Raw genomic sequence first — 13,721 nt, 5'->3', positions numbered from 1 at the left:
AATAATTTTTTGATAAAATATAATGATTAAAATATCCTTTGGAATTTTCACAATTATTTTGGTCATTTTATTTTATTAAAAATATTTTTTTTTTATATTTTTCGTTAGTGGAGTTTAATATAGGAATGGACGTTCAAAATTTGGTGTCAAAAGAGTTTATAGAAAGAAAATAAAAAATAAAACACTTAATATTGTGATTGGAGCAATCTTAACCCTCCAATAAAAAATAGATGGTTGGATAAGACTACCATAAAACTTGTATGTTGTATGTTGTAGGGGGCATAGAAAACTTTCCCTTCTCTAAACAATTCCAAATCTCTTCTCTCTCTCTATAAACAATTCCAAATTCTCTTCTCTCTCTCTAAACAATTCCAAATCTATTTTTTCTCTCTCCAGCGGCGATGTTATCCGATGGCCCAATCAGGCGGTTAAGCAACTGACGCCTCAACGGTCGATTTTTTTGAATACGTTCACAACGGTCACCACTCACCACTAAGCATTCCCATCTGTCGATCCAAAACCGCTCTCTCTCTCTCTCCTGTTGAGCTAAAAGAAAACTGCTCTCTCTCTCATTTACAGTGTTTTTTTTTTTTGACGTTTAGTGTTTCTCATTTTATCTGGCTATTCACAACTCATAAAGCCATTACAGAATCGTTGTGGACCCTTCCATGGAAAAGCCTTCAGCAAATGCTGCTTCCAATTCCCCTGACAGCTCTAAAAGCTTTGCTCCTCTTCACTCAGCTAATGCCCCTGCAGGTCTCTCTTTCTCCAGTGTATATAATTTCATGTTCATTTTTATGTAATTGATTTTCTGATTGTACTCTCTCTCTCTCTCTCTCTCTCTCTCTCTCTCTCTCCATTTTTGACTATTGTGGTTTCTTCTCTATTCTTGCCTTCAATGTGTTCTCTTTCCAAGTTCTTGCACTGGATTTCAACCATCACCTCATTTCTTGGACCACAGATTTTTCGCAAAGGTCTTCGACCTCTAAAGAAGCAACTCCAGATGAGATCGATGAAAATAATCTCCATATACCCATCCCTAATGTGAATGCAGTGAAGGGAAAACACCTCCCTGCTAAAAAAGGAGAAAAGAATTTCATGGCACCCACCTTTTCTGCAACATCCAAGGCCAACGTTTCAAGAAAGAAGATTTTAGGAGAAAGAAACACCTCCACCACCATTAATGGGAAACCAGGTACCAATTTCACCGAATCTGCAAAACCCACTGAAATTTTGGGCTCAAAGACTCATCGAAAAGTATTGGAAGAAGAGGCGGCTGGTTCAAATGGAGCGAGCCCAAAGAGTTTTGACTCTGAAGGGGCAGTTTCAGAAACAGGTGGGAACTTCAGAGTCAGACCTTGCACAAATGCTTCTCTCTCTTCGCCTACTTTTCGTTCTTCTACCCCGAAGATGAATTCTGATAAGAATGTCGGCAACACCCCTGATTCTTCTTCTCTCCCTTATGATCCTCTCACGAATTATTTGTCTCCGAGGCCTCAGTTTCTTCGTTACAAGCCTAACAGGAGGCTTGAGGTTTTCTTGCGCCGGGAAAAAGCTCAAAGAAAAAGTCAAGAATTTGACCCATGTTTTTCTTCTGGTTCAGAGACTGAAGAGAGAGGAGAAAGAGAGACAAAATCTTTTGAGGAAGAGAATTTTGATGGGGTTTCGGGAGAAGAGTTAACCCAAGAAGAGGAAAAGAGAGATGAAGAAGCAGAGCTAGAAGAAGAAGAAGAAGAAGAAAAAGAAGAAGAAAAGGAGGAAGAAAAAAAAGAAGAAATGGATGAAGAAGAAGAGGGCTTTCGGAATTCTTGTTGCGGTCATCGTTATTTGCCGATATTTGTTGCTTTAATCATAGTTTCTTTCTCTCTATACTGTCCTTCTCTGTTTCCATCACTCAACAAGCATGGATCTCCAGTGATGAATGCTTTCCAAAGCATGGGAATTCAGTCCTTGAACTCTGATGTGAATGATTTTACAGTAAGTGGTCAGTATAATCTAAAACTCAGAGAATCTCTCTCTAGAATTGATCGTATTACCCCTGAATGGTTTAGTGAGAAGTTTCTTTCTAATTCTGAAAAGAAAGATTCTCTCATTGAGGAAACAGGGTCCCCTGTTCCAAATTTCCAGCACCAAATTGAGAATACGAACGGTGATATGATTTTTTCAAACCTTACGAAGGGGTCTGAGACTACAGAAACGAAAAATGAAGAGAGAGAAACGCATGAGGATGTTGAACGAATAATGGAAGATGGAGAAGGAGCTGCTATGTCAAATGATAACCATGGAACTCTAGAATTTGAGGCAGAAGAAGAAACCAATGGAGCCAGTGCTTTCCATGCAAGTTCTGAGGATGGAAATTTTGTGGTGAGTGAAATGCGAAATTCTCTCGAAGAATCGGTGGAAGAAGAAAGGGCTGAACATGAAATTTGGGATAATGAATCAGAAGAAACTTATGAAATGGATAATTCTAGCTTAGAGGATTCTCATTCAGAGATACCAAATTCTCCAAAAACTGAAGAAAATTTAGCTTTAGAAAACGAATCAGAATCTCTTGTCACTGAAAATTCACTGGTTTCTGAAACCAAATTTGAATCAAATGAAATAAGCTCAAATTTGGAAAGAGAAGAAATTCTTTTGGAGAATGCCACGGGGATACGAAGATGGGTGAGAGAGAAAATGTCTCAGGTGAAAACAAGAGCTGGATTATTCGTTATATCAATTCTTTTAGCTTCCATTTTGGCTCCTCTTTGCTTCTTTAAGCAAGCAAAGCAACCTACAAAGGAGCTTCCACTGAAACTTTCTATGGAAGATGCGGAAAACCGAAACGAGGAGATTAGGAAGTCGAATTCTTTGGTGGCTAATGGAGTCAGGATTTCTGAGAAGAACTCTTCTCTTTCTCAATTCCATGAGAGCTCACATTATCAGGCTCAAGAGACAGAGGTAGGGTTCCTTGGAGAACATGTATCAAGAGAAATGAGTGAATCAGGAAAGAGTTTGAGCCTTCTTTCGAAAACAAAGGGAGCAGAGAGGGAGAGTGAGGAGAAAATTTCAGGAAGAGGTTTGAGAAGAAAGAGTGTTTCCTCTGCAATGACGAAAATTGAATACTCGGAGCATTCGTCAGCTGGTTCTTCGTCTTATGGGAGCTTTACCACTCAAGAGAAGATTTTGAGGCGAAAGGTAAGGTTGAATTCCTCCATGATTTTCAGTGAATTTTGCTTTTTCGTTGTGAGTTTTAGAATTCAAGGGCAATTGAGCTCTCTCGCTCTGTCTCTCCCACTCTCTCATATTTTCTCAATTCTATGGAAATAGAAAAGCAACATGTTATTCATTTTAGGAATGAAGTCCAAAACGGTTTTCGGTTTTCATTTTTAAACCCAATTTACAGAAACTCACATCAACCAGGGACTTTTGCCACTCTGGCCAAGGTGAGTTACTTGGCTCAGGACTTGGAATACAAAAATTAAAAAAAGTTGAAAAAAAAGTATTAAAGGTAAATTCAAACCTAAAATCGAGTCCCAATACACTGTTTAAGGGCTTGGTAATGTGTGACAACTCAGGGTATTAAAAATAAAAAAATGAAAAAAAATGTAAAAATAAAAATAAAAAGCTGTCCCACTCATGGGCTTTCCACGGTTTAATGCTTGAAATGGAGGAGGAAATTGGCTTTTCACTGAGTTTTCTGCCCCACTCATTGAAGAGGGGGGGAGGTCTAAATGTTTACATCCACTGCCTTTTTCTGTTTCTTTTTTCTTTCAAAACATTAAAATGTGGAACTTTGGATCCCTTCACAAAGCTATGCAGCCTCTACTATTTCCTTTTTTAGCTTGTTCAATATGAGAAACCAAAAAATGAAAAGAGAATTTGGAGTTTTCTGCTTCTTTTACCTTCAAATAGGGAATCTGAGTTTCAAAGAGAAATTGGGTTTTCTTCATGAATGCTCTCTCTCTCTCTCAAGTTTTCAAAGGAAATAAAATTTGTTTTGTTCTCTTGCTTGGCTTTTGCAGCAGAAGAATGGAGATGAAGAGAAGGTGAATGAGGTTGTGACTACACCTGTGAGACGGTCTAACAGATTACACAAGAAGTTCACATCTCCATGAAAACCAGTCCTCTATTGCAGTTGCAAGCTATCGTTGCCATGATCCTCACTGACCTTTGTTTTCATTTATTCTTTACTCTTTCAAATTTTTTTATTGCCTGCTACAAGGAACCACTTCTGTTTCCTGGCTGAATGTTTTGATTCAGGATCATCATATGCTATGCTGTGATGTTTATTTTGGATAGATGAGAAGCTTCATCAATCTGAATTCGCCTTTTCTTGTCAATGAAGGTCCATGGCAGCATGCAAAATCAGAATTAAACCAAAGTATTGTTGGAAATGGTGAGTGGGTGGGTGAAATGGGAAACTAGAAAATAATTCCATAACATACTTTGTAACTAGTTGGGAGGACAAAAGATCTTTTTTCTTTGAGGAGGAAGTTGTTGCTTTCTCAAGAACACCCCCATATAACAAATAGTGTGCATTTAAATGTTCTCCAAGAAAATTTGTCCCCGGGGATAAAGACTAGTGTGAATCTAAGTTCTCTAAGAAATTTGTCCTTGATAAGATCAAACAGTTATTTGCCATTACAAATGCACAAGTATTAGGAGTCCAAGATGAGATGGACAAAAGATGTTTTGCATGACAACAGTACAGCCAAGATCCATTCTCATTGGCACCCGACATCTGAATGAATTTGGATAGCTTGGATCATGTAATAAACTTGAATTTTAATTTTTGGAAAAATATGGGAAATTACTCAAAATGTACCTAACTTATCAATTTGTTCAATATTGCTCAAATTTTTTCCCTTTTCTACTATTATTCCAACACTTGATAATGTGTATTTTGATGAATCCTTTTAAATTAAATAAAAAATTAATAATATATTAAATAGTTCAGCTCTTAATAAATTAGAAACGGTTAGCATGCGGCCAAGCCCTCACATGTAGAAATGCATGCTTGAAAATAACTATAGAGAAAATATCTCTTTATCCTTTATTTTTAGGTTTCATTTTTCAATAGACTTAAGATTTAAAGGGACATAAAAATATGGGAAAATATCTACATATCCTCCATTTTTAAGTTTTATATCTCTATAGAACTAATGTTTCAAAATATATCTTGGGTCATAAAAATTCTAAGTTATATATCTTTTAACCACCAAACTAACTTTATCCCCTTTAAACCTATTTTCTGCCTCCAAACAAATATAAGAAAGACATATATCCTTTCTAAACACCATCATTTCTCTTTCTTCACGTGATATTCCCCTAAATCTCTCTCTCTACCTATTTTTCCACTCTCTCGCCCCCCGTGTTTCTCACTCACTCTCTCCCCCATTAGAGAGACAAATAGGGTGAATGTTAGAAAAAGAGAGAAATTTGAGGGGAATATATCACGTAAAGAAATGAAGGGTTTAGATTGAATATGTATTTTTTATATTTATTAGGGCTAAAAAAATAGTTAAAAGTGAGTAAAGTTAATCAAGGGGTTAGGACATATTTTTTGAATATTTGGGTCTATTGAGATATAAAAACCAAAAATAAAGGTACGAGGATATATCCCCTAAAAATATTAAGTTTTATATCTTCTAATCCCATAGAATAATTTTTGTCCATTTTAAACCTATTTTTTTGGCCTAAACAAATTTAAAAAAGACATGTCCTTTCTAAATCCCAACCTTTCTCACTCTTCCTCAAACTTCTCTCTCTTTTCCGAACTTTTCTCTCTTCATCTTTTTCCTGTGAGTCTCCCTACATATATCATTCTTTCTCTCTCTTCCCCAAACTTCTCTCTTTTTCTCTCTCTTGTGATTGCCTCCGCCGAGCACTGGCCATGGCCGGTTCCGATGGTGTGCAACACTCATTTCCCCCAAGGAGGGCAAGACTCTAGCACAGAGTTTGAGGAATTGAAAATGTTTATAGATATGTCTCTCTCTTCCCCAAACTTCTCTCTTTTTCTCTCTCTTGTGATTGCCTCCGCCGAGCACTGGCCATGGCCGGTTCCGGTGGTGTGCAACACTCATTTCCCCCAAGGAGGGCAAGACTCTAGCACAAAGTTTGAGGAATTGAAAATGTTTATAGATTTGGGTTTCATATTTGTGGAGAGTGAATTGAGTCCTAGATTGAAATCCATCATCCCCGGCCTCCAAAGGACGGTAAAGACGAAGGAGAAAGAGAATGAGAAACAAGAAGAAGAGAATAAAAATATTTCCCGACCATACTTATTAGAGGCATGGTCAATGAGAAAACCAGATAGCAAGGTGATTCAATGAAAAATGACTGAATTGAGTCAAGGCATGGATATGAAGGAGCATCTCAAATTTTGGGCCCATAATGTTGCCGCTACAGTGAGATAATGAGAGAGAAAGCAAGATTTATAACCATTTTTCTGCCCAAAAGAAGTTGAACTTATGCAAATTACAAGAGCATGTAATGGCTTGCTTTTTGAGCTTCCTCAAGAGAAGAAGAGAAGATTTTATTGTTGCTATTTTTTGGGGATTAAATGTACGGTGTCCCCTTGATCAGCAGAGTGGGCCAGCTTCATCCCTTGTTTTTGTGTTAATGGGAAACATAGGGGGAGGGGAGAGAGGTTAGGGAAATAATGGGAGAAAAAGATGGGTTTGGCGAAACACGGAGGGAGAGAGAGTGTGGGAGACAGGGGAAGAGAGACAATTGGAGAAAATAGAGAGAGCAAACGGGTTTGAGGAATATACATAAAGAGAGAAAGGATGGGATTCCGAAAGTGTCTTTCCAATATTTGTTTGGATTAAAAGATAGGTTTAAAGTGAGTAAAGTTAGTATGGGTCAAAAGATGTATTTTAAAATCTCAGATGTATAGAGTATCGATCAAGTCAGAGAATTAGAAATTTCAATAATTTTGAAAGCTCTCCTCTTCATCTCTTATTTGTGAAGTTTGATCAACCAACAATAGATCTCTGCAACTTTAGAAGCTTCATCTTTGATGCATTCTTTCTAAAATTTTCACTATTAGAGAATCAAAGACCTAGCAAATGCATATGTACTCTTTCTTCTTCACTTTTCATTGCCAGAGAACTAGAGATTTCTATCACCAAAAACAGAAAAGGGTTCACCATTTCTAATGCATTTTTTTGCAATTTCCATAACCCACAAGTACTAGAGAATGGGTGGGGCTAGCAGAGGCAGAGAAGAAGAAGGGGTGGCGTCGCAGAGAGAAAGAGAGAGGGGTTGAGCGACAGGTGATAAACCTTGTTCTTTTTGGGAAGAGGAGGATGTCAAAATTTTAGATCAGTAAAGAATCGAAAAACATATAAATTCGGGTTTTTAATATTCGACTTTTTTTTTTTCAAAAACTGAAAATTTTAAATATTTCTGTTTTTTAAAAACAGAAAATGGGCAGTTTAATTTTTTTTTAAAAAAAATGTTATGAAGTTCAAAAAACGAATATAGTTGTAATATCGGAAACTAAAAGGTAATTTTGTAATAACGAGAAATATAAAGGACATATATGTATTTTTCCAATATATTTAGTAAATATAGTTTGACCTAATGTTTAGAGAATTTATAATCGGAGATCATGAATATAAAAAATAAAAAAATTTTAAAAACTAGAAATAATAATTATATTAAAAAATCATTTGGTACAATTGTTTTTAGATGGATTACCTATTTGCGTCCATCTTAAAAATGGATGCGTATATTGTAGAAATACGGTCTAGCCAGGATGAAAAAAATGATAGAAACGTAACTTTGAATTTGTTCACGGGTTCAAAAATTCATTTTCCCAAAGGGAAAATCTACATGGATGGGAATTCTCACCAGCTCAGAGGAAGAGACTATTGGCTCTCCACATGCACGTCCCTCAAAGGAGAAAAGTGATACTTAGGCTTGGGAATGGGTCGGGTTTAGGTATGGGTCTGGCCGGACCTGGACCCAGGCCGGGACCCGAAAAACATTATGGGATCCTGACCTGATCGGGTCCGGGTCCATTGCCACCCTTGATGTCAAAGGTCTCTATTAGTTGATGAGAAAGAGTTTTTAGACCCATATCCGGAACCAGGTCGGGTCCAAATCCATTGCCACCCCTGGTACTCGCACCAATATTCAATAAAAAGAAAAAAGGAAAAAAAAAAGAAAAAAGAAAACATAAAGAGATGATACTCTCTCAGGATGGATATTTTTGCTCTTGTTGATATTGGTTCCTCACTATGCTCGAATTGAGTGCCTTTCGAAAAAGGTGAGAAAAAGAGAACTATGAAGAATCAAGAATGCATGAATCTTAACAAAAGCAAGAGACAAAAACCCTCCTTCAGTCCTTGGAATCAGCATGGAAGACCCGCTACAAAACCAACGCCTGTGTATTAGAAAAATATTTCAATAGAGTTACTTAAAGACAAAATCACCTACAATAATAATGATGAATAACAATAATAGAATAAAACAGTAGGATTAGTATGGGAAATTTGAATCATGACAAACCCCAAGCATGTGATTTTGTAATTTATGTGCCAGAAACATAGTCAGGTCGTAGAATTGCGTGAGCACAGGAAGCAAAGAACTAAACAAACAAAGGACAAATTATAGGAGAGAGAAAGCGGTGGGGGAGAGAGAGTGTGTGTGGATGGAGTAGTATAATACCAACTCCTTGAAGATAGTGCAATATCAAAACTTATGCAATATGTGGTGGATTTATGGAGGATGGTAACGGTTGAAGTTGCAATAAAAGAAATAGAGAAATTTGTTAAAAACAAAGAAAAAAAAGAAATAGAAAAGAGAAGAGAAATAGATCAGCACGGCATATACGTAGTTCGGTAGTGGTAATTACGTTCATGGATGGTAAATCAGTATTTCATTCATAGGAATTACTTTGATTTACCATATATTTATAGAGCGACAATTTTTGTCTTTTAAGAGAAAATTCTCGTTATAAATGCAATCCTACAAAATAGAAAACTCACTATCGTATAACCCACGAGATAGAAAATTTAATATATGATCACAATAGCCATCAACACTCCCCCTCAAATTGGTGTGTTGACATCTGCGGAGCCCAACTTGGACAATATCTAATGAAACTTTGTCTTTGCAATAGCTTTGGTAAATATGTCTGGAAGTTGATCTTCACTTCGAATATAAGGAGTACTAATAATTTTTTACTGAACATTTTCTTTTACAAAGTGACAATCAATTTCTATATGTTTGGTTCTTTCATGTTTTACTGAACATTTTCTTTTACAAAGTGACGATCAATTTCTATATGTTTGGTTCTTTCATGAAAGACTGGATTGGAGGCTATATGCGCCAACTGCTTGATTATCACAGAACATCTCAAATGGATAGGCCGTTTGAAACCCTATATCTTGAAGTAGTGATTTCAACCATATCAACTCACTTGTAGTTGCACCCATAGCTTTATATTTAGCCTCTGCGCTGGATCGAGCAACTACATTTTGTTTTTTACTTTTTTAAATAACCAAGTTTCCTTCGACTAATGTACAAATAGCCAGTAGTGCGTTTCCTAACAACTGGACTACTTGCCTAATCAGCATCAAAAAAACAAAATAATATTAGTGTGACCATTCTGTTTTATCCAAATACCTCTGTTGGGTGAGGACTTAAGATATTTGAGAATCCGATTGACATTCTCGATATGGTATGATCTAGGAGCATGCATAAATTGGCTCACAAGGCTAACCGCTTATATTATGTATGGTCGTGTCACAGTCAAATAAATCAATCTATTCACGAGCCTCTGAAAACGAGTCACATCTTCAAAAGGTTTACCATTTGTTGAATTAAGCTTACAAATTAAGATCAACATATGTGGCAACATGTTTGACTCCCATTTCCTGGTTTCATTCAACAAATTCAAGGCATATTTCTTTTGAGAAATAAAAAGTCTTTTTATGGAATGTGCTACTTCAATACCAAAAAAATACTTTTGTTGACCAAGATCCTCGATGTCTAATTTTTTATGAAGATAGTTTTTAAGCTTCAAAATTCTTTTTTATCATCACCTGTAACGATGATATTATCAACAAACATGAGTACAATTGTTGCACCTGAAGTTCCCATTTTTCTGAACATCGATGAATCAACTGAACTTTTAATAAACCTGGCACTCATTAAAGCTGAGCTAAGTTTGACATACCATGCGCAGTTCAAAATTCTATTTCCTATGAAATTGAATACCTAAAAAAGGCGATAGATTGAGGAAATCTATATATATTTGAAAAGTTTGAAATTGGACAGACTACATACTGTGTTAAAAAAATGCATTATAAAAATGCCTTAAAAATCTTTTTTTCTCCACGTTCATATATTTTCAGGTCAAGGTCCATTTGATGGTTTTCGTTAGAACAACATTTTCCAATAGGATTTTCTCGAGGGCTTTCATTAAAACAACATTTTCCAATAGGGTTTTGAGTTACATCTTACTTTTAAACTTTTTCCTTTAAAAGACTAGGAATATATTACTTGAATAAGATCATTAAGTATAAGGTTGTGACTTAAATCTTGTTTCCACTTGACCCCCTTGTGCAGGTTTTCTTGTTCTCTCAACCTTTTTTTAGGCTTCAAGATTTTTATACTTGTCATGCAATCTATCGCCTTTTTTAGGTATTCAATTTCATAATTAGAAGTGAATATAGAAGTTTAAGCCTTTTTGGTATTGGAATTGAATGTTGCAGAAAAATCGAAGGTACCAGAATTATATTTAAAGATTTTTGGTATATCCCAAAAAACCAAACAAAACTGACCTGAGCTTTTTCCTTTACCCCAGGAAAAAAAAACAAAAAAACAAAAAAAATAACTCCCTTCAATATTAACATTGACCACCTTTGATTATTTTAGGTCCTAGATATTGTCCAAGGAAAAGAGTGGTCCTCCATTTCTTATAATTCTCATTTGCCCACTAGCAACATAGCAATTGTTATCGCTTGTGCTCTTAAACAAATGAATACAAAGAAGATATGTTAATAAGAGAAAAAGGGATTGTGCTCCAATGAGAGTGAGTGTTGAAGTTGAGATGAGAGTGAGTGTCGAAGTTGACAAGAGAGAAGGTAATTGTTTCAAGGAAAAAGTTTACACAAGTGCAAGGCTCTAAACAATCAAATTGAGACGCACATAAAATTTTTTACTAGAAGAGGTTTTGATGCTGAAATATCCTCAAATTAATCATCTCGACCTCAATATGTATGGAGATGAGAAAAAAAAATGAATTTCAAGTTTTGAAAATACTTCATCTTGTAATGTATTTTTAGACTGTCAATTTTTAAAATTTTCATAGATGCTCTCGATCTATACTATTTTTGAATCTTTAAATTTTATAATTACATATGAAAATATATTTTAAGGCTATGCCAAATAATTCCAGTATTGAAACCACATTTGTCGATACTATTTGAAAGTGCTCTTTACTTTAATTATTTAGAGCCTCGGCCTTATACTTGTTTTGAAGTTGATGGGAGAAGTTATTATCAATGCTATTAGGATTTGATAGGGTCGGTGAGAGATCTGTTTATATTAAATCAGTCTGGCGATTTGTCGAATTGATTTGATTAGAATTTTAAAATAGTAGCAGACAACTCATCTAACCTATTTTTGACTAATTTTTTTATTGAATATAATTTTTATTTTGGGTCAGACTGATTAAGATACTGGTTGTCAAGTTCGACTGATCGGACCACCGATCTGGTCCATGATAACGATGGTTATTATTATTGTACAGGCATATATGTTCGTTTATGCCTTCATAGCTATCAAAACAAGAGTTACTATAAATAAAAAATAAAAAAATACCAAAAAAAAAAAAAGCCATTGAGGAAGAAGCCAAACTTATGGTAGGCAGTCAAATCATCCTTAAACAAAAGAGGAAAAAGTAAAAAAAAAACAAAAGCAAAAAAGAAAGAGTAGAAAAAAGCACACAAGACAAAGGGAACCGGCGGGTAGAGGTCCATTTAGGACTTCATTTGTGTAAAAGGGGAATATTAGGTAGAATGGATGATCAAGATGTTTTTCATTAGCACATGTATGCAATCCCAGTCATTCATTTGGCTTGGATTTTAAATTTAAAGGAGAAAATGACCCTCACAAAAGCTGGTGCACAAGTAAAGTATATCACACGAAAATGAAATTTTTGGCGTAATGTGAACAAGATACTTGCCTAAGTATTAACTCTTTTGTTAATGATACGATAATAATGGACCAAAGAGTATACGACCCTCCTGCAGGAGCATACTATACATCTACTCCCCAAATTGGAAGACCAATTTAGATATATTTTTCAATCCAGAATTCCGATTCGCATGCAACGAAGCCTGCACATGTAAACTTTTTCCATAGAATAATTATAAAGATAAGAAGAGAAATTAATGTGGATAATAAATATACGAAATAGTATAATATAAAGGAAAAAGTACTTATGAAGATAGGAAAGAGAGAATCTTGGCTATAAAAGATCTTTGCTATTTCATGAGTTGTTTATTACGAATTCATAATGTAACTAAAAATATCACACCTTCTTAATTTGGAGATAGACGAATAGAAAATAGGTAGAGCTTGGACTTAGTGAAATAATGGATGCCAAAAGATTTCATGCTCCTTTGGGAGTATATTGGCCATTTGCTCCCTCAGGTAAAACCCATTCTAGAAGTAATTTTAGGATCCTAAATTTTGGGGACGTGACAATTTCAATCCATAGATTAATCTCAACAAACAAGAAAAAAAAAATCCAAACTACACTCTTTATGTATTTGAAAAAATAATATATCCATAATAACATAGATCCTCCAATGTTTTGAGGGTGAGATCGAAGTATTAGAAAACTTAAAATTCATTTTTTTTTCTAGAAAGAATCATCTAATGATTCTTAGGTGATTCTCAAAATTATAAATTGAAAAATCGTCCCAAATAGGTCTTCTGACTAAAAGAATAGGTATACAATATATGCTCTCACAGGAGCACAATAAAAGTACTCACCTATATACATTGGGGTTGCCGAGAGGGGAAAGGTTTCTATACTTCTCCTATAGCATAGAATATCTATGCTTCCCCCACCATCCAGCCGTCCAATTTTGATCAAGAGAGTCACTCACCATTTGATCTTAGATCCGACGTCTCAAAATATTTTATTTTTTAATTTTTTTTATACAAATATATGAATATGAAATTTAGTACGTGCCATCTTCTCATTGGGGCGCACCTATAAAAATATTAAAAGTAAATTTTTGATAAAATATAATGACCAAAATACCTCTCGAAATTTTCAAGGGGTATTTTGGTCATTTTATTTTATTGAAAATATTTTTTTTAATATTTTTCACTAGTGCGAGTTTAATAGAGGATTGGACATCTAGAATTTGATATCAAAATAGTTTATAAAAAAATAATTTAAAATAAAATAGTGTAGAGATGTGACATTGTGATTGGGGCAATCTTAGCCCTCCATTCAGAATGGACGGTTAGATAAGTGGAAGTATATAAGTTTTATGCTGCATGGGAAGCATAGAAAAACTTGCCCTGCAGAGCGACGTAAAGAGACGAAGACAAAAAGAGGAAGAACATAAAATAATAATAATAATAATAAAAACAAACAATATTAGGGTTTCAATGACCTTTAGATCGGTTTGGGGTTGTATCCTTGGATCCGATGGGCACTACCCCTAAAGCTTGGGACACTTATAGTCTTTGGTTGGCATCCT

General features: G+C 35.2%; 1 protein-coding gene across 2 annotated transcripts; it reads left to right on the top strand.

Annotated features, from left to right (window-relative positions):
• The first annotated feature begins 333 nt into the window (after window positions 1-333).
• Window positions 334-4,363, top strand: LOC18443475 (uncharacterized). 2 transcript variants are annotated; one of them, XM_020672989.2, is made up of 3 exons: window positions 334-756; window positions 962-3,177; window positions 4,008-4,363. In XM_020672989.2, exons 1-3 carry the CDS (start codon window positions 669-671, stop codon window positions 4,095-4,097), a joined length of 2,394 nt encoding a protein of 797 aa, XP_020528648.2. In that variant the 5' UTR covers window positions 334-668; the 3' UTR covers window positions 4,098-4,363. The 2 variants fall into 2 exon arrangements, with proteins under 2 accessions (XP_020528648.2, XP_088723178.1); XM_088867052.1 differs by having other exon boundaries at window positions 4,005-4,363.
• Window positions 4,364-13,721: the final 9,358 nt, after the last annotated feature.

This window comes from Amborella trichopoda, chromosome 5 (assembly GCF_054954075.1).
Source record: "Amborella trichopoda isolate Santa Cruz 75 chromosome 5, AtrichopodaSantaCruz75HAP2 v2.0, whole genome shotgun sequence".
In the NCBI taxonomy this organism is placed as follows: Eukaryota; Viridiplantae; Streptophyta; class Magnoliopsida; order Amborellales; family Amborellaceae; genus Amborella; species Amborella trichopoda.
This window is presented reverse-complemented; position numbering and strand designations above follow the sequence as displayed.